The sequence below is a fragment of the Dreissena polymorpha genome, chromosome 8 (genome assembly GCF_020536995.1).
Source record: "Dreissena polymorpha isolate Duluth1 chromosome 8, UMN_Dpol_1.0, whole genome shotgun sequence".
Classification (NCBI taxonomy): domain Eukaryota; kingdom Metazoa; phylum Mollusca; class Bivalvia; order Myida; family Dreissenidae; genus Dreissena; species Dreissena polymorpha.
In genome coordinates this window covers 74,407,810-74,432,180 of record NC_068362.1, presented here as the reverse complement: position 1 = coordinate 74,432,180, position 24,371 = coordinate 74,407,810, and the positions used below count along the sequence as shown (strand labels likewise).

At 35.9% G+C, this 24,371-nt stretch overlaps 1 protein-coding gene across 18 annotated transcripts in view; it reads right to left on the bottom strand.

Annotated features, from left to right (window-relative positions):
• The window catches only part of LOC127841975 (gamma-adducin-like), an 89,522-nt gene that overhangs the window by 36,799 nt on the left and 28,352 nt on the right, over positions 1-24,371 (bottom strand). For all 18 annotated transcript variants that reach the window (XM_052371185.1, XM_052371191.1, XM_052371193.1 and 15 more), the window contains 5 exons: positions 18,330-18,426; positions 10,786-11,040; positions 2,385-2,533; positions 727-957; positions 145-288 (listed from right to left, as the gene is read on the bottom strand). In XM_052371185.1, the coding sequence (XP_052227145.1) occupies positions 145-288; positions 727-957; positions 2,385-2,533; positions 10,786-11,040; positions 18,330-18,393 (843 nt within the window). In that variant the 5' untranslated portion in view covers positions 18,394-18,426. The remainder of the gene's footprint in view (positions 1-144; positions 289-726; positions 958-2,384; positions 2,534-10,785; positions 11,041-18,329; positions 18,427-24,371) is intronic.

The following is a 24,371-nucleotide window of genomic DNA, read 5'->3' as shown; positions in this document are numbered from 1 at the left end:
GTCCTAGGTTTCCCTATTACTTTGTAAATTGGTCCTAGGTGTCTACATTACTTTGTTTATTGGTCCAAGGTTTCTCTGATAGATTGTAAATTGGTCCTAGGTGTCTCTATTACTTTGTTAATTGGTCCTAGCTTTCTCTATTACTTTGTTAATTGGTCCTAGGTTTCTCTGGAGCTTCTCGCGTTCTGACTCATCCACAAGGATGCCATTGTAGTCATGGTAACTGATGTCACCACAGATCAGGGCCTCTTGGGACAGAGGCAGGAATCCACACGTCATACTCGATACCTGCAATGGGAATACAACAAATGGGAGACAATACAAGGGCAATCGGAAAAATTACTAAAGAGATATTTGGGCTGATCCATTATTATGATTACCCTTATAGTTATCAAGATGTAAAAATATTTTATAAAAGCTATTAATAGTGCTTAATATTATGGAAAAAGTATTTATTTTTTTAACATTTGTTTATGATTTATTCCCAAACAAACCTTGTATAGATTCTGTGAAAACAAAGCTCAACTTAAGGGTTTAAACTCCATTCTATATGGTGGTCCCATTTTGTGTTAAATTGACATCTTCTTCAGGCAATTTCCTTATGGATATTTTATATGCCTGAAGGCCATTTGTATAACTACTGGAGCAACTACAAAGGATTTTCATGATTTACAATTACAGCAAAAGATGGTTTCCCATGACAGAACACCAGCCCTGCCTGCTTACCGCGACTACAGATGGCTTGTGTAGATGGATGATGCATTTAATGTCTGGCCGAAACTGGTGTATGGCTGAATGAAGATTAAAGCCAGCCCGGTTTATGCCCAGCATGGTTGTGCCCTCATCAAGCACTTTCCCCTGCAAGTCCACTTTTACTAGCGAAGAAGCAGTGATCTCTGAGTAGTTCATGCCGAACGGGTTGATTAGAAAGTGCTCGTGGTCTTGACTGACACGGGCCTGAAACAATAGAAAGAAGTTCATGAGGAAAGCGGTTAATGAGAAAGTACTTGAAAAATATTAAATTAAATATCATCAATTGTCAGTTCCGGTTTATTTGAAACAGCAATAGCTCATAAAATAAATATAGGAAGAAGATACAGTTGCGATTGATTTTGAAATATAGGAAGAAGATACAGTTGCGATTCTTTTTTAAATATAGGAAGAAGATACAGTTTCGATTCTTTTTTAAATATAGGAAGAAGATACAGTTGCGATTGATTTTGGTCAAATATATAAGTTATCTAGACATTTATAAAGAAGAAATGTGTATGGGTACACAGATACCTCAGTGTTCTCCATAAAAATTTGAGACGTCAGTTATATTTTGAAAGTAGCCAGCGTCTGAGAACTAAAACTAGCGTTTTTTGCACTGTTTATAATTGATATTTTGGGGATAAGTAGCAAGCGCTAAAATTGTAAGTAACTGGTGAAATCGCCGGCAGCCGGTGCTTCCAGAGAACACCGATGCCCCACCTCCCCCCACCCATCTGTACAAACACTAAATGCCCTTCAGCCATTATCATGACGGAAGCATAATATAACTCTAGTTGAATAGACATCTGTAAGTATTAACACTGTTTTAAGCATCATGCACTGGCAAACTGTTGAATAAATTGTCCTTTAGTTTTTTTATAATGCAGTTTAATATTCCCATAACCCTTAAAGCAATGAACTGCATTCATGTTGACTAACAATATTAATATATCGTTTAATCATAACATCAAAGCTTGATCTGCCATCATTTAAGCTGGACCCATTTGGACCACATTAAGCTTGATAGATTGATGTTTAAACAAGATAAATCAAAATTTATGAATAGGTGTACAAATTTGAGAATTTATCATCTGACGCCCACAGCAGGCAATGTGTACAGAGTCTGTGCTGTAGTACAAATCCATCATGACAGGTTATACATGAATTAATCGCTGGCTTTTTTTGCATAATACGCTAATGTAAGACAGAGGTCATTGAAAACAATTTGAGACCTGCTCTGTGAAAAAGGGGTTTAATGCATGTGTGTAAAGTGTCGTCACAAATTAGCCTGTGCAGTCCACACAGGCTTATCAGGGACGACATTTACCGCAAAAACATGATTTTTGCTAAGAAAAGACTATCTTGAAATGAAACATTTCATACAAGCTTAATGTAACTTGGTTGTAAATAATATGTTGAGGGCTAATTGGAAAACTGTTGTATCTCCTTCTTTATTTATTATGAGTTACAACAGTCTTCCGTTCAACCCTCGAAATTTATTTTTATTGTGATCATTATAACATATTTTTGGGTATCATTTGTTATCACACACATTATTCTTATCTGTCACCTTCCTACCGTTATATGGTAATAAATGCTGTGTGACCAGCCATTGTCTATCACCCTCTCACCGTTATATGGTTATAAATGCTGTGTGACCAGCCATTGATGTCCACAAGTCTGTAGCAGGAGGCCAGCTTGCACCTCAGTGCTTTCTCTTGTTTTGTGTACGACATGGCCTCCGTGCCCTTTATGTCTGCCACAGGAATCACTGGGGGCGCTGAATAGATGAGCATTCAAAATAATTATAAGCCTTGCTATGGGAAAACAGGACTTAATGCATGGGCGTAACGTGTTGTCCCAGATTAGCCTGTGCAGTCTGCACAGACTAATCAGGGAAAACACTTTCACCTCTTACTAGTTTTTCACTAAAAGAGAAGCTTACTTTATAACAAAAATTCCATGAAAGCCAAAAAATGTCGTCCAAGATAAGCATTTGCAGACTGCACACAATAATTTTGGACGACACTACGCTTTTATGGAATTTTTGTAATATTATTATATTATTAGAATACACAACTTTCTATTGCTCGCTTACGTTGTACATATGTACGTTCATGACCAATAATTATAACAGATCAGTCCCTTATTCTGTTGATGCATGGTGTTCTGTTTAAGAATATTGTATTAATGCAGGACCAACTGAATGTTTGACAAATATCTTTTGATCAGTTAGAAGCCCAAAACTCATTTAAACTATTTATTTCAAAGATTTTTTCACTAAAATAAAATCCTGTAAGCAACACTCCTTTTTACATAAGACAAAATCTAGCGGAAACCTGTTTGTGGTTGTTCTTCTCTTTTTTTGCATACAATCATGTACATGTGAATTAGCATTCCTTGCAAGCTAACTTTGCCATTTTAGATTGTATGTAACATTTATAAGTTTAAAAAAAAAATCAAAGAGCTGATGACATAATAGGCTCAATTTGGCTAAACTGCATGCATATAAGGAACTTGTGCTGGTAAATATCATATTATAAGTGTGTCGCAAAACAAAATGCCAAATATAATACATCACTATAAACAGCAGTTGAATATTTTATGTATATTAAAAGGGTAATATATTTGAGTCTATTGTCTGCATTGCCTCACTGAATTTTCTCAAAATTCCATTCTTAGAAAACCGACCCTCCTGGAATCCATGTACACTTCAACACCGTTATTTCGAAGTCGTCGGGACCGTTAAAAAAACTTCGGATTAACAATAATTCGAAATAAACATTTGACAGAAGACTTCTTTGATTCCTTAACAAGGGCTGTTTGTAAAACATGCATGCCCCCCATATGGGCTGTCCGTTGTACTGGCAGCCATTGTGTGAATACGACTTTTGTCACTGTGACCTTGACCTTTGACCTAGTGACCTGAAAATCAATAGGGGTCATCTGCAAGTCACGATCAATGTACCTATGAAGTGTCATGATCCTAGGCAAAAGCGTTCTTCAGTTATCATCCGAAAATCATTTTACTATTTCGGGTCATCGTGACCTTGACCTTTGACCTTGTGACCTCAAAATCAATAGGGGTCATCTGCGAGTCATGATCTACCTATGAAGTTTCATGATCCTAGGCATATGCGTTCTTGAGTTATCATCCGAAAATCATTTTACTATTTCGGGTCACCGTGACCTTGACCTTTGACCTAGTGACCTGAAAATCAATAGGGTCATCTGCGAGTCCTGATCAATCTACCTATAAAGTTTCATGATCCTAGGCATATGCGTTCTTGAATTATCATCCGAAAATCATTTTACTATTTCGGGTCACCGTGACCTTGACCTTTGACCTAGTGACCTCAAAATCAATAGGGGTCATCTGCGAGTCATGATCAATCTACCCATGAAGTTTAATGATCCTAGGCGTATGCGTTCTTGAGTTATCATTCGGAAACCATTTTATTATTTCGGGTCATCGTGACCTTTACCTTTGACCTAATGACCTCAAAATCAATAGGGGTCATCTGCGAGTCATGATCAATCTACCCATGAAGTTTCATGATCCTAGGCGTATGCGTTCTTGAGTTATCATCCGGAAACCATTTTACTATTTCGGGTCACTGTGACCTTGACCTTTGACCTAGTGACCTCAAAATAAATAGGGGTCATCTGCAAGTCATGATCAATGTACCTATGAAATTTCATGATCCTAGGCCCAAGCGTTCTTGAGTAATTGTCTGACAACCACCTGGTGGACCGACCAACCTACCGACCGACATGAGCAAAGCAATATACCCCCTCTTCTTCGAAGGGGGGCATAAAAATAAAACGTTGTGGAATTCGCATGGTTCGGTTACACGCTTACTTAACTAGTCAGATAGCAATATATTTCTACTCGTAACAAACGGGGTAATAAAACGATTCTTTTTCTTGGTTTTATTTTTCTCTAATTACAGAGCGTATAAAATAAAACGAATAGCACAAATTATCATACATACATATGCATACATTTTCGGAAATGAATTAACATTTTTTTTTATAATACGCTATGTCTCTCTGAACACCGGCGTTCATGCAGACGACAATGGTGTGATAATCGGCTTTTGACGTGCCACGACAAGTGTGTGAAATTACGCTCAGTATTTTGCAGTTTTGACTTCGGATTAAAGATTGACAATTAGGTGCGAATTATAGTGTTGGGACTGACAGAATCACTTCGAATTAATGATTTCTTCGGTTTAACGAAGTTCGGATTAACAATGAAATTTTACATTAAACAAACAAGAATCAAAATCGGGACCAGAAATATACTTCGAAATAACGGTGACTTCGGATTACTGGTGTTCGAAATAACGGTGTTGAAGTGTACTGTGTTCAGTGCTTTAAATAATACAAGATCTCCAGATTGCAACTTTTCTTTAACCCATTTATGCCTAGCGTCTAGAAAAAAGGCCTTGGTAAACGGCGTAGACACAGGTCTGCGCTGTTTGCTTTAAGGAATTTTTGTAATGCCTCGGTCACACTGTCACGAATCAGTGCTGCGAACGAGCTAAAATACTTTTCGTCACAGTTCCTAGCTATCCTTACTGGACCATGGCTCTCCGTACTTGATCTGTGATCAGTCGTAGTAGTTTTTGGATGTCCGTAGCGACTCTTGACAATTTTTTAACATGTTCAAAAAATTGCTACGAATTTATTGACCGTAGCGTATCCGTAGCAGTCCGTACTAAACCGTACTGATCCATACTAGTTCGTAACGACACCGTAGCCGTCCGTACCTTTTCGTAGGCCCAAAGAATTTCAAGGACTTCTACGGATTGATACGAAGAACTACGGAGCGGTACGGTTACGCTACGTATTAGCTACGATTATTCAACGGATATACTACGGAAAGCCACGGTTCTAGTATGTTGTACTACGGATAGGCAGCAATTTGCACGATCGTGTACGATGTACTACATTTCAGCACGAAACAGTACGGACATGTACGGTCCACTACAATACATTGCTACTGAAATACATCATTGAAATTATAAAGCAACCGTACTTGCATTTGTTGAGTTCACAATCATGAACCGCCAGCAAATAGCGTTTGCGATTAATTTGTTACACTTGGATATTAATATTGCACAAAATGCAGAGGCCGTAGTTGAGCTGCTTGACGATATGCACAGAGGTAATAATGATTCAATATCGTATAACTAGTATAGCTTTGTGCTAAAGGTTACGTATTTTTGAAAATATTATCACTTGAGCTTACCGTAAAAACGCAGTCATAAGTCGAGATTTTTTACTTCCAAAATTTGATTAAAAAACCGGTATCGACTTATGAGGTCGTCCATGAAAAAAAAAAAGAAATTCCATGAAAAAAAAAAAAATGAATTTTGACGAAGATTGATCTCCGCGGCAATAGTTGTTTTTATTGTATTAAAAAAAAACGTTGATTTACGACTAACAAAACGCCGTATTTTTACTGATACTTACCAATTAATATAATCACAGTTAGCAATTACTCTTGTTTTTATTTTTATAATCTAATCCAAAGTCTTCATGTAAGCAGGTGATGTTTTTTTTACTGATTATGTAAACAAAGCATCAAGGACATCATTTAAAGTCTCGCGAAAATTCGCAATATGTGTGAATCGACAGTTTGACGTCATCAAAGGAAAGCCGTTTCCTATCAAGAAGCCATAAAGAACACCTTTCTCGCCGACAAAATTGGATTCCTTTGTTTAGAGAAGCGATATGCTTAACCAATCGCGTGTTTGTAACTCGCTTGCAATCGCACATTATGCATGAGCACGTGTATAGCTCCGCCTTTGAAACTGTTTCAGAGAAAAAGGTGGAGTTAGCGGTCTCTTGGGTATGTCAATCATTGTTATAAAAACACGTTTTACCGAGACACTTATCAATTGTTTTGACAGTCAGATTTAAAGTACAAAGATTGGATTACAGTGATAACATTGTTTCATCGGATTAAAAGCGGAAAATAGTTTATGGATAATTACTAGCGTGGATTATTGAGTGCAACCTTTTATTAATTAGATAAACATAATCACAACTGGACTTACGATAAATCTTTGAAAATGCCTGGTAAACGCAAACGCCAGGCTTATGACAATGCATTTAAAATACGTGTGATAGAGTGAATGATTATGCTTTGCTTGTCTATATTGAAAAATATTATTTTCCATTTCCACAATAAACCGCATTGAATATATTTAACGAAGTTTAGAATACATGTGTTGGCTTTGCCTACGTTCAACAGTTCCACAGTGACGTCATGTGCAATGTATAGAATACTACCGCAACTTCATGTACATTTAAAATGGCGTGCGTTTATGAAATTCGTAAACAGAAAATTTCTGACTCGACTTATGAAGCTAACATACTCAAAATCTCCAATTATGGTACCAAAGTATACCCCCCGACTTATGAGCCGGGTAGACTTATGACTGCATTTTTATGGTACTAGTAATACATTTTTTTTTATTTGCAGGTGTGTACCTCATATGCCTTTTGAATCTTGCTCTTACTTTTACGTGATTTAATAATTGTTAAATTAATAGCCGACATAATAAAATACAAAATTAATCATACTTTCGTAAGCATAATATTTATTTGTACATCAATAATTACATACTTTATAAGGTCAGAGAAGAAAACGGAGGTGGTGGACTGGCCTTAAGACAACCCAGCTCTTGGTTTTGGATGGAGGAGGTACACTCTTCCCCAGACACGGCTGATTCCATTATTGCTGTTACGCGCTGTTGCTGCCGCTTGCATGTTCTGTTTTTGGGAGGCATTCTCTGTCTGACAATACAAGAGGCTGTGGGCGCAATGTTCAATTGTAGTTCGTTCCTACCTGTCCGTACCAGTCTGTCGCAATTCCCACTGCTTCGTAGAGGATCGTTCTAGTTCGTACTTACCCGTACTAGACCGTAGCGGATCCGTAGTTAGATCGTACTGATTGGCGTAGCATCGTACTTAATTGTACCAGACCGTAGCGGATTCGTAGTTTGATCGTACCGATTCGTGTCGCTCCGTACTAAATCGCGTCTATCAGTAGCAGTCCGTACCTTCCCTTGTTCGTTTTCCAACATTTTGATGGTAGATTCGTTGTGCTCCGTACTGAAATCGTAGCGGCCTACGAATTTTGACAATTTCGTAGTCATTCGTAGCCGATTGAATCGTAGCTCATTCGTAGCTCTGAATCGTGACAGTGTGACCGAGGCATAAGAAATATTCTAAATATAGAAATTAATATACTAGACATCCCTAATTTTGGAAATAAATTGATCCAATTTAGACGGATGGGAGAGTCCACTAGGCTTAAATGGGTTAATACAGTGTTAATGTTTTCTTTTTAAACATATTCCTGGAGGTTAATTCATCTTTCACAAAAACATTCGCCAGTATCAACCCATCAATTGGATAAGTTAACAGGTGTTCAGGCAAAAATGATCATTCAGGAGTCACAAGAAATTAAAAAATCTTTGGAATATAACATTCTATCAACATTCCAGAACCTGATTGCTCACAATTTGATAAAACCTTTTTCACTAACAATACAAAACTTTCCAGTAAAAAGCTATTTAAATACGTATTTCCTTTCATCACTTTCCAGGAAAATACACAAAAATCATATTACTCATGAAGTTAAAGATTTGTAATACAATGATTGTTTCAATATTAAATTAGACAATTTTTATTATGATATCAGACAAGAGCTTCCTTGTTATGAATGGATATCAGAATAATTATGACCTCAACCTAGGACATGTCTGAATAATGATGTGTGATGACTTGATTGCACGTCATTTAGTTACGACATGTGAGATTTTGTTTATTATTTCTGATTGTTTTCTTTTATTTAACCCTCTCAGAAGCAAAGTGAAAATGGCTATGTGCAAACAGCATAAAACCTGCAGAACAGCCTACAAGTAACTCGCAGTCTGTTCAGGTTTTATGTTGTTTGATGCTCATCAGTATCTAAGGGTTGGAAATGAAGCCTTTAAAACTTTAATTACGGTAAGTGAGAAAGGTTTTTAATTAAATTTAATTTCTAAGGGACTTCACATGCATAAAAATACTTCTTTATAAAGTGGTAAAGGGTTAAACTTTTAACTTGTATATAGTTTCATTTTAAGAAAAGTATTTTTGTACTAACATGCTCGACGTTAATACATGTACATGATGATTCAGTTGGTACTCAACAATAAATAAACATAATATACCGGACAGAATAAGACATTTTACTGAAAAGCATTTTTTTGTTTCTTGTTTTTTTTTGGTCATCAATGTGCCAACAAATATTGACAACAAGGCTATTGTCAAGCAATATGGTCCCCTACCGGCTCCACCATTGTCAGAAATTCCACCATTTTCAGTTTGTTTTTTTTTTGGTTGCCATAGCACCACAATTTTTGACGTAGGAACGAAATGAAATGGCGTGCATAATGTCCATATTGCCATCTATCCATGTTGCAAGTTTCATGAAAAAATATTAAGAACTTTTAAAGTTATCGCAGGATCCAGAAAAGTGTGACGGACAGACAGACAGACAGACAGAGCACAAACCATAAGTCCCCTCCGGTGAAACCGGTAGGGGACAATAAGCATATGATTAATGCAGGTCTTAAAAACACTGAATAATATTCAACTGAAACTTGTCATTGTAGAAACAAAAAAACAACAACCCACGCTCAGTTTGAATGCTGTACTTTTTTTTTGGGGGGGGGGGGAGTTGTTGGAGAAATGTTCAACCATGTAAGGCATTTTCATAACATTGTGGTATAAAACTTCTGAAAGTGTTTACACTGGCAAATCTTAGCCTTAATTAATTCAACTGTGCATGATCTAAAATATGCTTTAAACATCCCAGACTTTTGCAATCGGTCGCAGCACAATAATTGCCTTTTCACAACCCATCAATCAAGTGGTCTCATTTCCAGTCACATGTTTTTGTATTTTTTTTGCAGGGCAACGGCAGCTTTAAACAAAGACCACCTTTTCTTTAATCAAGATAACAAAAGTGACTTCATGAATCAGAAAACCTGTATTTATCATGTGTCATTCTTAACAGGAAAGCTGACTTTATCTGATTAGAAAAGAAAACAAATATTTACACAAGCAATGCTTTTAATGATAAAATCTTTTGATAGAAAAGAGTTTAGCTAGAGTGTATTATTATGTACAGAATGAACATACAGTTTGTCACAATTTAAGGTTTTTCTGCAAAAGTACATGCACTGAAAAAAAATCAAAGAATGAATGATAGACTTGTTGCATTTTTTATTTGTACTTTATTTTGAAGTATTTGGTAAACAGATGTTTTTGTGTTAAGGATGTTTTTTATCAACTGGTTAAGAACACGTACATGCTGGTTAAATCTTGTAAATGTCAACTTGTCTTTTCAGCTAGCAATCATTACCAGTAAGACTGTGTACATCAATTTTATCAGCAAATAAAGGGAAATACAAATGTCTTAATAGTAGACATTACACAATAAGAATACGTTTGTCCTTCAGATTAACTGATAACTAAAGCATGATTAAGCTCTAAAAACCTTGTTAATTTTTTAAAATAAGTGGTCTTAAATAAACACTCGATGCCAGACTTTCAGTTTGACGAAAATGTTTTATTAGTAAAATGTTTGCTTAAGCCCTCAATGATTTGCTCAAAACTGGAGTCAATTCTTGTTTAAAAAGCCATTAAAACAGAACCTTATTTACATAAAGCAAATATATTAAAAGAAAGCCTACATGGAGGGCATAAAAGGGGGGGGGGCATACAAAATCATATAAAGAAAACAAAGTCTTTTGTCAGAAATAACCTGGGGGGCATAAAAGAGGGGCATACAAAATCATATACTGAAAACAAAGTATTTTGTCAGAAAATAACCAGAGTTGGCAAGGTTATAAAAAAGTAAAAAGCTAATATCTTCTTCATGGCTCTGCCTGACTCTACATATTATTTCACAAAATTGTTAACAGCATCCCCTACACAGACCCAAATTTTCCTAAATATACGTACCTCCTGCCCCCAGCATAGAGCCGTGAGAGAACTTGTGGTTTGGCAGGAGCAAGTTGGAGATCTGCTGGAGGGCGAGCAGGCTGGCCGGCGCATTGCCTTGGCGAAGTTGCTCGTCCACAATCTCCTCGAGTTCCCGGCGAAATGCCTCGCTGTTGAGGATCAGCGAGACGCGCGAACGGTCTGACATCTGTTTTATGTCCTCTTTCACCTCCGCCGGCCGGCGTAAGTTCTTCTGGTACTCTTCATCATCAGGATCTGGAGGAAATAATGGTCATTATGACTATGTAATTTTAGTAAGAGAACTTAATAATTTGATCTGGAGGTAGATACGGTCATATACGAGAGGTGCTTTTACATGTATGGTGCACATGAAGCATTACATTTTAGTTTGTAAACATCATTTTTGGGATTGGGAGAAGGAAATTGTCATATTCGAGTGGTACTTGTACCGTGCAAATGTGACATAACAACTTTATTTAGTACTCTACTTTATTGGGATCTGGAGGTAGTTATGGTCATATTTAAGAGGTGCTTTGTACGGTGAACATGCAGCATAACAAGTTTAGTTAGCATTTTTATCATTTAAAAAGATCTGAAACACAAAAATAGATTTGTAAAATTCAGAAATGGTCATAATAAATATAGAAGTGTAGCATGATGAGAAAAATTTGTTCAATTTCTCACCAATTGCAAAACAGCAAAGTTTTAGCAAGCAACTAACAAACTTTACTGACATTTACACTTTACACCATTTTGTTTGACAGTATTGCACCTCATAATTCTAATTCAAATCTCAATTTCTTTACTATAGAGGAGTGAAAGACATACAACTTTGACTCTACCAATTATATTTTTCTGTTATGCAATGCCATCTTGTAAGCAAGTAGATAATACAAACATTTAGCACATCATCGAAAAATCATTAATGTTCATGCGTCAACATGATACAAGCATGTCAATTAAGAGGGTTTTAATTATGAGTCAAATAAAATGTCTATGCATCAAAACTTTCAGTGGTGGGTATAGAAAGTTATCATTTATATTTTGCTGCAGCAAAACCGGGATAAAATGAAATGTTTAAAGAAGCGCAGCATACTGATAAAACAGTTCAATCATTGCATCAAAATATAATACCGTATTTATGATTTCACAACATGAATAGTGCACCAAAAACACAGTAAAGAAAAGTTTATTCTGTCCCGTTTTCTTCCATGAGATCATGTGAGACCAGACATCTTCAAAAGCATGAATACATGATTTTTTTTTCGATGCACGGTACAGATGATACCGCAATGCATGCATATCATTGCAGAGCTTGATGTTGCTTTTGACAACAGACTGATTTGCATATCTATTTCACATCAAAACAGCTTAATAACTGAAGGTCACCAGCTTACATGTATAATGAATCACTATACATAAACATGTTTTCTTTTTCATTGCATGTAAAATATTCACTAGGTCTTGTTTGCCAGCTAATGTTATTTTATAGAGGTAAGAATATCATGAGCTGGTTTAAACTGAACTATGGTGCAATGTGTTACTATTCTAAGTTGACACAGACAAAAACACTTAAACATATCATCTCTATAAAACTGAGCCCTAGTATATAACTTAACCAGCACAAGCAATTTTTGTCATATACTAGTATATCATACCACTTTTTTTTCAAAAAATATTCACACAAAAAAAGATGACATTGTGTCTTTTATGACTATACCTCTTTTGTATTTGTTTCTTGTATTTTTCTTTGGCTATATATTTCCTGTATTTGTCCATTGTTTCCCTCTATGCCTATGATCTCCATTGTAGTTGTTTCTTATATTTTTCTATGACTAAATATCCTCTGCAGTTGTTTCTTATATTATTCTATCACCAGCAGTTGTTGTTATATTTGTCTATGCCTAAATCTCCCCTTTAAATGTTCCTTGTACTTTTCAGTGCCTAAATCTCCCCTGAAAATGTTCCTTGTACTTTTCAGTGCCTAAATCTCCCCTGTAAATGTTCCTTGTATTTTTCAGTGCCTAAATCTCCCCTGTAAATGTTCCTTGTATTTTTCAGTGCCTAAATCTCCCCTGTAAATGTTTCTTGTATTTTTCAGTGCCTAAATCTCCCCTGTAAATGTTCCTTGTATTTTTCAGTGCCTAAATCTCCCCTGAACATGTTTCTTGTATTTTTCTGTGCCTAAATCTCCCCTGTAATTATTCCTTGTGCTTTTCTATGGGTAAACATCCCCTGTAATTGTTCCTTGTATTTTTCTTACGCTAAACATCTTTTGAAATTGTTCCTTGTATTTTTCCAAGGCTTCATCACTATTTTGAATTGTAATTGTGCCTTGTTGCTGTTTTTTTTGCTATTTCTTGCCGGTAATAAAATTATTGTTCCTTTCTTATGACTTATAATATCCTTTTCTAGACAGTTCTGAATAAAACATTTTTGCATTCCAAATAAGGAAATCAATAAAAAAGAGGAATACTATAACTTCATGCTTACAACATGATTATCATAATAAAACCAAGCATAACTATTACAGTTCTGAAAGCATGAAAGCCAACAAAGACAAGGGCACATTTTACAGCCATTTTATGTGGGGAAATGCAATGTGTGAAACTGGATATAAATTATTGACATCAAAGCACCTGGGACATTATTTCCCAGCTACAGCCATGAAAATAGCTCTCATAAATGACGGTGAAATATTATGCAGATTGAGAAACCAATGCATAACTGCATAATTCATAACAAATAAAGTTACTTATTTATGCTATATAGTCAAGTCTGTATAACAGTCAATCTTTCTGTTCAAAGATCTTAAAGGAATGCAATATGTGAAGTCTGTAGAAAAGCGCTGTAAAATATACTGTCCGAAAATTAAGAGACATTAATTATGGACAAAAACCGGTATGTCCGAAAACATTAAGTCACAAAAATATTTATTTTTGCTAAAAAGAGGGTGTCCGAAAACTTTGTGTCCGAAAACTAAAAGTAATTATGGTAATTTAACTCTTTAAAACAAGTGCGCTGCATGGCCGGTGCAAACGCTCGGCTGCAGGTGCAGTTTTGAATAAATTAAAGCTTGTCAGAACAATATTCGAGGTCACAGTGACCTTGACCTTTGACCTAGGCACCCAAAAATGGGTGTGGCCTGTAGAACTCATCAAGGTGCAGCTACATATTAAGTTTCAATGTTGTAGGTGGAAGCACTTTGATTTTAGAGCCAATATTAAGGTTTTAGCAAGATGCGGACAGCCTGTTTACTTTGGGAATGCGTCCGCTAAACCGACCCTTAGATACGCCAGGAAAAGGCTAGGACCTATATCAAGTTTGAAGCTTGAAGTCAATGTAAAGCAATTGATCATGGCTAAAACAACTATCCATTTAAAGTCTCATTGTTTTGACAGTAAATTCTGTATGACAAATAGGTCCTTATATATTATTCCGATAGTGCTGTGTTGCACTTAATTAATGATCAATAAATTGTTGTGTGGAATGTTGCTAAAAGTTTATTTCCATGTGGTAACATCTGCAAGGTTTGCAACCATTTGCAGACAGAAAATAATTGATACAATATTGCCGGTTTTATCTTCTTTAACAATTATAAGTAAGAGCATGAGAATTGTGTGTATGTACTGCTCCAGCTAGGATTTGAAAAGGGCAGGGTGGGGCTTCGGAAGGGTAGGGCGTGGCGCCTTTCCATTTAGGCCTAGCTGGAGCAATATGTGTATATATGTGTATTTCAAAATTAAGGAGGCATTTTTTCCCGATTTTGCATAATGTGTCGACCCTGGTAGAGTGTCTCAATAGATCTCTGAAATGTGCAAACATTTACATCACTTTAATTCTTGTTGATGCTGTTTTGAATTAAAAGACAATATACAATTATATGGTCTGTCACTAATTCTGTATGCTTCATTAACTAACTGTCTCTAATTCTACAAATTCTTTGAAATTCTTTACTGCATAATGTCTGGTGCGCTGTAAGCAGAACATTTTGGGGATATTTGTGGGTTTCTGCAGATAATGGTAGTTTCTGTAGATCACATGTGGTCACTGACATTTAATTCTTCCACAGTTTGTGAATGTATGAGTGGATGTACATAGATTTATTACATACCTTTTGACAGCCTTTATCAATCAAGGAAATACAGAAAATCTATATTATGCTACTTGCTGTTTTTCTTATTTTACATGACCAAGCAATGCCTGATTGTGTGTTTAGAGTGTTCATGGATTACATCCATGCAAGAAACTATATAGCAATCCATCTTGATATTAGAACAAACACATCATTTTGTTTAAACCAAATATTTGGACTTTCTGAATAAGTCCAAGTCCAAAAGTAAGTTATAACAAATGTATCAAGGTCAAAATGAGGTCTCGTAATGTGGATGTGTTAATTGAGTTCAAAACATCATCCATTTCACCCTTTACCACTTAGAAACTTATTTTTCTGCATTTGCAGTCCCTTAGAAAGTTATATTAATTTAAAGACCTATATTACTAAATTTAAGTTAAAAGGCTTCTTTTTCATACCTTAGATAATGATGAGCAGCAAACAGCATAAAATCTGAACAGTCTGGGAGTTACTCGCAGGCTGTTCTGGTTTTATGCTGGTTGCAAAAGCCATTTTCACTTTGCTTCTGGCGGGGAAAGAGTTAAGAATTGAAGATTTGTAGAAAGCATTATGTTATACAAAACAAAATGTGTCATTTTGAGTTAACCTCAAAACGGATGGAAGAACTAATTGACAAGTGAATTGCTATACGCCTCAGTCTGCTTCTGTGAAGCTGGACAATAAAAATCTCATTTTCATTCACTTTTTTCATGAACATAACCTATTACTCTTTTTTTTTGCAATTTTCAAATGCTCAACAAACCAAAAACTGGAATTAAGTATCTTCTTGTCACATACAAATAAAATCTCAAATTTATTCATTAGCCTTACAGTTACATTAAAATGTGTGTTTCCTGAATATCTTTACACAAATTAATGCAAAATTAGTTTATATTTTGAGCAAACAGACACTTGTTGGCCACTTGTTGGTCAAAGATTGTATCTGAACTAATAACATAGGAATACATATGATAACACCATTAGCATTTTATTGATCCTAATTGAAAGTGAAAACCAGGGCCCCAAGCTATAAATTGTAAATGGAAATCAATATTGAATATGATGTCTGGCACATACAGAGGTTTATATCCATGCTTGACAGGATTTACATGTAACGAATCCAACACTGGTTTTTGCTTTAAGAGCAATTTATACTTACAAACAATTGACAATTAAACAGAGAACTCTTTATTTACAATGTTTTATCAAATTATGCAAACTGTTGGAAACTACTTGTGTTGCGCTTTTTTCTTAAACTAATTATTTTCTTCAAATGTTATTCCCCCCCCCCCCCCATCATATCTCTTTGACTGATACTTCGTTAATGCAACAGTTTAAAATTAAACAAGAGATGTGTTTGTCAGAAACACAATGCCCCCTATTGCGCCGCTTTGAAACCATAAATTTGACCTTTGACCTTGAATGATGACCTTGACCTTTAGCCATTAAAAATGTGCAGCTCCATGAGATACACATGCATGCCAAATATCAAGTTGCTATCTTCAATATTCAAAAAGTTATGACCAAACTTTAACGAAGGTTAAAGTTTTAGGAATGAAAAATACAATGATACTTGACCTTTGACCTTGAAGGATGACCTTGACCTTGACTTTTCACCACTCAAAATGTGCAGCTCCATGACATACACATGCATGCAAAATATGAAGTTGCTATCTTCAATATTGCAAAAGTTATAAAACTTTAACCAAGGTTAAAGTTTTGTGACACAAACATACAATGACTGACACAATGACAGACAGACACGCCAAAAACAATATACCCCCAATCTTTCGATCCGGGGGCATAAAAACACCTTATTTTTGTGCTTTAACATCAATAAAGAACATCGACCAAGAAAAACACAACTAACCACAAATATTGTGACCCTATTTGTCAAAAGCTTAGCATAAAACAGACAATGTTTTCATTTTCTCTCACAAGTTATCTCAAATAAAAAACAACAATGGTGTACAGTCTCATAATCTATATTTTTTTATACAGAAATGTAATATATGAAGACTACGCCCAAGTAAGTGATTTCACAGACAAGGAAAAGGGTTAAGTACCACTTGAATTCTCAAGAGGCACGCATATGACTACAGAAATTAAGATTTTTACACTTATGACCGATACTTATGATTAATAAGAAAAATGTTGGAAAATAATATCAGATAAAAATTCAACATCCACAACATGTTTTATTCATTATATACATGGTTTCTTTTATTTAGAAATCCCAAGTAAATCAGGGGAATAAGTCTTGTAGCCAAGATAATAGAATCTTTATTTTTAAACATTACTACCAGAATAAAACCTATTTCCAATCATCTTAAAAATACCAATGTTATCATGTCTGGCATTTATGGAAAAGCGAGTAATAAAAGCAAGAAAATAAAAATTATTATATCAGACATCGTTTAACTTTTGAGAGACGTAAGGGAAAGTAACAATTATGTTATTCACATACATTTCTACTGCCATTTTATTGACAGAAACTATATGTGATGGCCAGTATCATAAACTTCTCCCTCTGAAAACCTTAATTAGCACACAATGTATGTACAATGTATATGAGATCTTTAAATATGAAGATGCTGTGTGTATGCTGGAGATAGTGTTGTTTCTCAAAGCAACTAAGCTTCAATATTCACCCCTACATTCTTGGCCTTGTGTCAATTTCTCTCAGACATCTTGCTGATAGAAAATCTCATGCGCTCTCATGTGCTCTTTCATACATAATAATAATATGTACTTCATATGTAACAGTGTAGAAACCAAGGTATATTATGGCTATGTACAGTAGGCCTCTCTAAATACTACCCCTTGTACTTATCAGCAAGGTTTGTTTACATGTTCACGCTATTGCTGTCAACAGCTATCAACTAACTGCAATTAATTGAGTTCACTATAATCTTGTCCAGATATTACAACACCTTAGTTAACAATAAAGAAACAAGCAGGGTGGAATACTCTGAAATTGACAAGCTTTTTTAAGCTCAAATTGTATTTCACAATTATGCTACAAAACAGATAAGAGAAATATTTATGCAGAAATGCAATAAGTTTTTTATATTAAAGGGACCCTTTCAAGTTTTGGTAAATAGCAAACAGTACTGAATGTAAGCTGTAAGTTGAAAAGAATGCATGGAATGAAAATACTGTTCACGGAGTTGAGTTTCATTTAGACAGGTTAACATCACATAAGTGTTCCTTTACACAAGTATTCCCTTAACAAATATTAAACCGAGTAAATGACTTCATGCAAAAAGGCATTTCAAACCACAAAATGAAAATCAAACTAAAAAAAAACCTTTTTGCCATTAAATGCCTCTCTCTATTTGCCCCCTTCCTTGTGGTCAGGGATATAACTGCAGCTCAAGATTCTGGTAAATGCTATTAAGAAACAATTAATTGGCATGTTTTTCCTTACCTATTGTGTCTATGTATTTCCCGGTGGGGCTGGAGGGCCCATTCACCTGTGGCGCCCCACTCATGCTGGCACGCCCTCACACCACACTACCACACCCCTGAAAATAGACATTCAGCAACTCTGTGAGTCCCAAACGAACAATTGAGCCTTATTCTGCAAACACGGGGCTTAATGCATGCATGTAAAGTGTCATCCCAAGTTAGCCAATGCCGTCCGCACAGGTTAATCAGGGACAACACTTTAAAAATTCATGAAAGTATGTTACTAGGAAGTCTTTTCTAAACTGAAATCATGGCCAAAAATTGTCATCCCTGATAAGCCTGAACCGTCTGCGAGGACATTTTAAGCACATGCGTTAAACCCTGTTTTCCCATGAACCGTCTGCGAGGACATTTTAAGCACATGCGTTAAACCCTGTTTTCCCAGAGTGTGGCTCATATACAGATATCATTGAAACAATCCCTTCATCCCTCCATGGGCAGAACATTTTATTAATGTAAATCGCAAACTCAAATTACAAAATATTTATTCCCTTAAAACATCAATCAGATGAGACACAGCAAAACGGATAACAAGTATCCAATTCAAAACCAGCCAGGTTCATGCACTGACAAATCTCTTAACCTTCCTTTCCAATGTATTACTAGAAGGAAACATTAACATTGCATACCATTTGAGAAACTCAATCCCATGTTTATGTTATTATATTTCCACAGCATCAAAGGGACTCTAGCTGTCATAACTATTGTGAAGCTTTATACTCGGTAGCATAGAATAGCTTATGTACACAATCTAGCTAGAAGCTACCCATTTGATGTCAACCCAAACATGACACTGAAATCATTTAATATAAAGTTGTATTCTCATTCATTCTGTATGCTATTCACAAAATGGGATAAAGAAACCAATTTTCTTAAATGCACATGTATTTATTGACCTTGGAATAATAATTATAATTTACAATCACAAAGAATCAATCAATTCAAAACAAAAATGGTGTGTTACCTTTTTAAATAAAGTTAAAAAATGCATTTTAGTTCATTTGTTCTGGGCTTTCAAATATCAAGTTGACAATTGCATCAGTTGATTTGGTTGATGCAAAAGCTGCACAAATCTGCATTAGCCCCAAAATCACCATAATCCAAATAAACTGGAACAACTACCAACCTGGCTTCAGTACACTGTGCTGTGCTAACTAAACCAAGCAATAGATCCAAAAAAGCTTTAAAAACCATTTATAACACAAAACCCTAACTTTCTATTTTAAAAGTGAAAGCACGACTGCTTTGTTATGCAGTTGTGTGGTATTTGTACAAGGTTAATAGGACACCCTGTCATTGGGAAAAAGTATTGCAATACAACAAGCAATAAACTGGTGAAAAATGTCACCAATTACCACACAGACAGGTGCAAATAGCTGATAATTGGCTTGACCTCATATAATAGACACCTTTAACTATAATAAAAACATTGCTACAATAAAAACATGCTTCCAGCAAAACATTCTTCTGCCTTATGATAAACTGCATAGGAAATTGTATTGCAATACAATATGGGTCGACTGAAAAAAGGAAAGATGAATAATAGACATAAAGTTCTAGAACACCACTTTTTTAGAAAATGGTAACAGCCCATAATAATTAGGCAGTAGTAAAATGAAGACAATTAATACATGTTCCACACTGTGACTAATACTGAAACAACAGTTGTGTGTGTGTGACTGTGTGTGTGTTTTAAGAAGGCCCATTATTTATAACTACAAAACTAAAACAAGAGGGCCTGAAAGGCCCAAAGTCGCTCACCTGAGATAACAAGATATTATTGGAACAAATCTTCTGACCAAGTTTCATGAAGATCTGAAAATAAATGTTGCCTCTAGAGTGTTAACAAGGTTTTACTATAGCCATATAAGGAAAAATGCCCCGCCCCCTGGCAGCCATGTTTTTCAACCAACCGGCATCATTTATGAACTCGTCCAAGATATTATGGGGATGAATCTTCTGACCAAGTTTCATGAAGATCGAACAGAAAATGTGGCCTCAAGAGTGTTAACAAGATTTTACTATAGCCATACAAGGAAAATTGCCCCGCCCCTTGGAAGCCATGTTTTTCAAGCAAACATAATTATTTTCAAACGCATCCAAGATATCATTGAGACCAATCTTCTGACCAAATTTCACGAAGACTGGACAATAAATGTGGCCTCTAGAGTGTTAACAAGGTTTTACTATAGCCTTATATAGCCATATAAGGAAAAATGCCTCGCCCCCTGGTGGCCATTGTTTTAAAAGCAACCAAAACAATTTTCAAACTCATCCAAGATATCATTGGGACAAATCGTCTGACCAAGTTTCATGAAGATCAGATAATAATTGTGACCTCTAGAGTGTTAACAAGGTTTAACTAAAGCCATATAAGGAAAAATGCCCCGCCCCCGTGGTGGCCATGTTTTTCAACCAACCGGCATCATTTTTGAACTCGTCCAAGATATTATTGGGATGAATCTTCTGACCGAGTTTCATGAAGATCGGACTGTAAATGTGGCCTCTAGAGTGTTAAAAAGATTTTACTATATACAGGCACCGTGTACTTAAACAAACGCCACTCGCCGCGGTGTTCATTTCACTGTGTTCGCGTACCAAATGAACCCCACGATGGGTTTCCAGATTAAATGTTTGCAGGGGGCGTTTTCAATAAGGCGAACACCGTGAATCACCATGGACGCATAATATCTGCCGCAGTGTTCATAGTGTCCGCTAAAAAAAAAATAATTGATCATTAAAGTATTGTATTGATTCCTTTCATGTAAAAGTGATAATGAATTATGTTTTTCACACCCATGTTCATGACAGTGTTTTCTGTCTTTTTAAACATCTCATATAAAAGAAAACCGTGTTCGCACCTAGCGTGTTTGATTGTGCAATTAACAGTTTGAAGCCATGGAGAACTCATAATAACTGATTGTAGTAATGGTATTATCCCGAGTCTCTTGATTCCCCGATGCATACCTGTCAACTGTCTCAATCACATACATGCAACTTCTTCCATCTTTATCCATTACTCGATAATCCTATATTTGCCCGATTTCCATTTTTAAAAGCAAATTATGGGTGTGTAATATGGACGATAATATTGACAAAAATGTCAATTACACAAACGTTAGCAATTTTCGAAAGTATCAAATGAATTTCGGCATATGATTCTATTTAAAGATTTGATGAAATAAGCGTCCAATCAGGACAAGGGTTTTCATAGGCATCATGTACAGTTCATGTTCTGAAACAAATTGTAGCCGCAAATAAATGCATGTATATGCCCATGATATTTTCGTGTCCAGTTTTTATCTACAAAAAGCGCACGAAAATAGCAGGCAACATTGTAAAAGCTTCGTTGTGAATTTCAATATAAGTATCGGGGTACATGTATCTCGCAAATGACTTGGAATTGGCATTGCACATTAAGTGCTGTGTACAGTTCACAGGGGTGTCAATTGTCCCCAATTTAAAATCCGGAATATTAAGCCGTAGGATAAAGGGAAGAGAGGGCCAAACCCCCCGAGCCCTAGCTTATTGTTCTTTTTTTAAAGTCTTTCTAGGTGCAATTTCTGGTGAGTACAATGCGAAATATTATAAATCAAACCATCCGTTACACCGCAGGTGTATTTGTCATTCTAAACAAATGATATTAAGAACTTCGAAATTAAATTAAAATCGACAAACCAGCGTATTCGAAAAAGACTGTCCGAAAACATGTCGCAATACATCATTTGCAAATGAAATAAAATATGCATATCGTTTGACTACAGAAAATGAAACCCAGTAACCTAGCAAATTTGATTAACATATTGTTTTAAAATATGATATTGCAGTGCTTTACTTTGCCAGTTACTGCTGATGTCAGTGCCAGCCGCTTACTAATCAGAAATCAAAAAATAAAAACGGTACCAAGCGCAAATGTCCAGAATGCCGACGATGCTATATCAATATTCGTTCTGAAATGAACCCGCACTAAAAGAATTTTGTCCCTACCCCCACCCGCCTTAAACAAAATCATCCGATTTACATTCACCTCAAAATCAACCCTGGACGGCTCAAATCCGGATTTCCGGAATAATCCGGAAAATTGACACCCCTGAGTTCATGAATATTCTTTTACAATGACCAATGAACAGCGTCATCTATATTTAGATTTCATTCAACAGTCCTTTTCTGGATATCGGGTGAAAGTAAAAGCGATTTTTCGAAAATAAACCAACGTTTTGTTTATTTAATTTGTCATTATTATTTATATTTTGTATTGTCTGTGTACCTTTGTTTGGTTCTCATTTGTTTTCAGCAAATCTTATGAAAATAAATATTGTAATTGTAAATGTTTAAAGCAAGTCCCGTTTCTGATATCATATACGAGAATTACTTCGATATGTTTCATGAAAATGACATGAAAGTGTTCCCGTTATCGATAGCGTGAAATTGCGGTGATTTCGGGTGTTCACTGAACAGAACACCGCGGTCAGTAGTGTGTCCGCCCCCCGCGAAATGTCACCCATCGGGAAAAGTGAACACCGCTGACAGGCGTTTTTGTTTAGGTACACCATGCCTGTACTGTAGTCATATATAGCCATATAAGGAAAAATGCCCCGCTCCTTGGCAGCCATGTTTTTCAATCAAACGTAACCATTTTCGAACTCATCCAAGATATCATTGAGACCAATCTTCTGACCAAATTTCATTAAGATTGGACAATAAATGTGCCCTCTAGAGAGTTAACTAGGCAAATGTTGACGTCGCACAATTCACAACGCATAAATGCACAACGGACGACGGACAAAAGGCGATTACAAAAGCTCACCATGAGCACGTTGTGCTCAGGTGAGCTAAAAAACATGTAACACCTAATAATGGCAATTGAAATTCCTGAAAATTTAAAGTATTTTCACTCTTGTATTTTTTCTGTGAGCTGGAAATTTCTATTGAAAAAAGATCAAACCACCAAATTCAGTCAGACAAAAAATTTCTCTGACACTCCCAGAAACACCAATGCATGATACTTTGCACAGACCCCATGCCTCCAGTATGGGTCACATGATCAGTAATGTGATCATGCACTCAGCTAATCTCTGGGCTTATCCAAATAATTTGCCATAATTATCACAACACCACCCAGCATGGTTTCAATCTCCACAGACCAACACAATGCTCTGACATCCATGTTTCCCCTCATTTCCTTTTTCCACCCCAAAAACATAAGACAATGTATGTGCACAAGAATGTGCAAAAAGTATACACCTCTGTTGGACACACAACCCTACTTTTTTATATTTGTGATGTATACCCGCACACTTAGAACACAAACAACAATTCCAGTACACTGCCTTTAATCACTGGTACCACCTCTTTTTGAAATGCATAAATATACAAGCTGATGCTACTTCTGAGAAGGCGCTAAGGACTGGAAGTTTTTTAAATACACGGAGAACAGGGTGAGAAGTTGTATACATGTATGTTGTTTTTTCTCACATATTTTTGCATTATTTAAAATCCGACTGTTGTATACATGTATGTTGTTTTTTTTCCCCACATATTTTGGCATTATTTAAAATCTGACTATGTACGTTGATTCAACAAAAATTCATTTATCCACAAACATACTGAAACAAACAATCACAACATATTTAGAACAAGAGCACCGCCTTGCGGATGCAGACCGCTCATCTATTTTTTTTTTTAATGTGAAGGGACCTATCTCAATATTTCAATCACAAAGGAGGGAGGGGTGGGGTGGAGATGGGTGTATAGTGAGGGTGTGTGGTCATTTATTATTTATTATTGGGTGGGATGGTTGGACGGTCTTTCAAAAAAAAATTATAAAAATAAATATGTGTGTTTTTAACCATGTTTAAAAAATATTTTTTATTTTAATTTTTTTTTTTGGGGGGGGGTCAGTGGGGGGGGCGCTTCGGCGGGGGGGGGGGGTTTAGTGTGAGGGTGAGGTCATTTATTAGCTGATCTTTCAAACAAAAAATACAAAAAAAATACTTTTTTG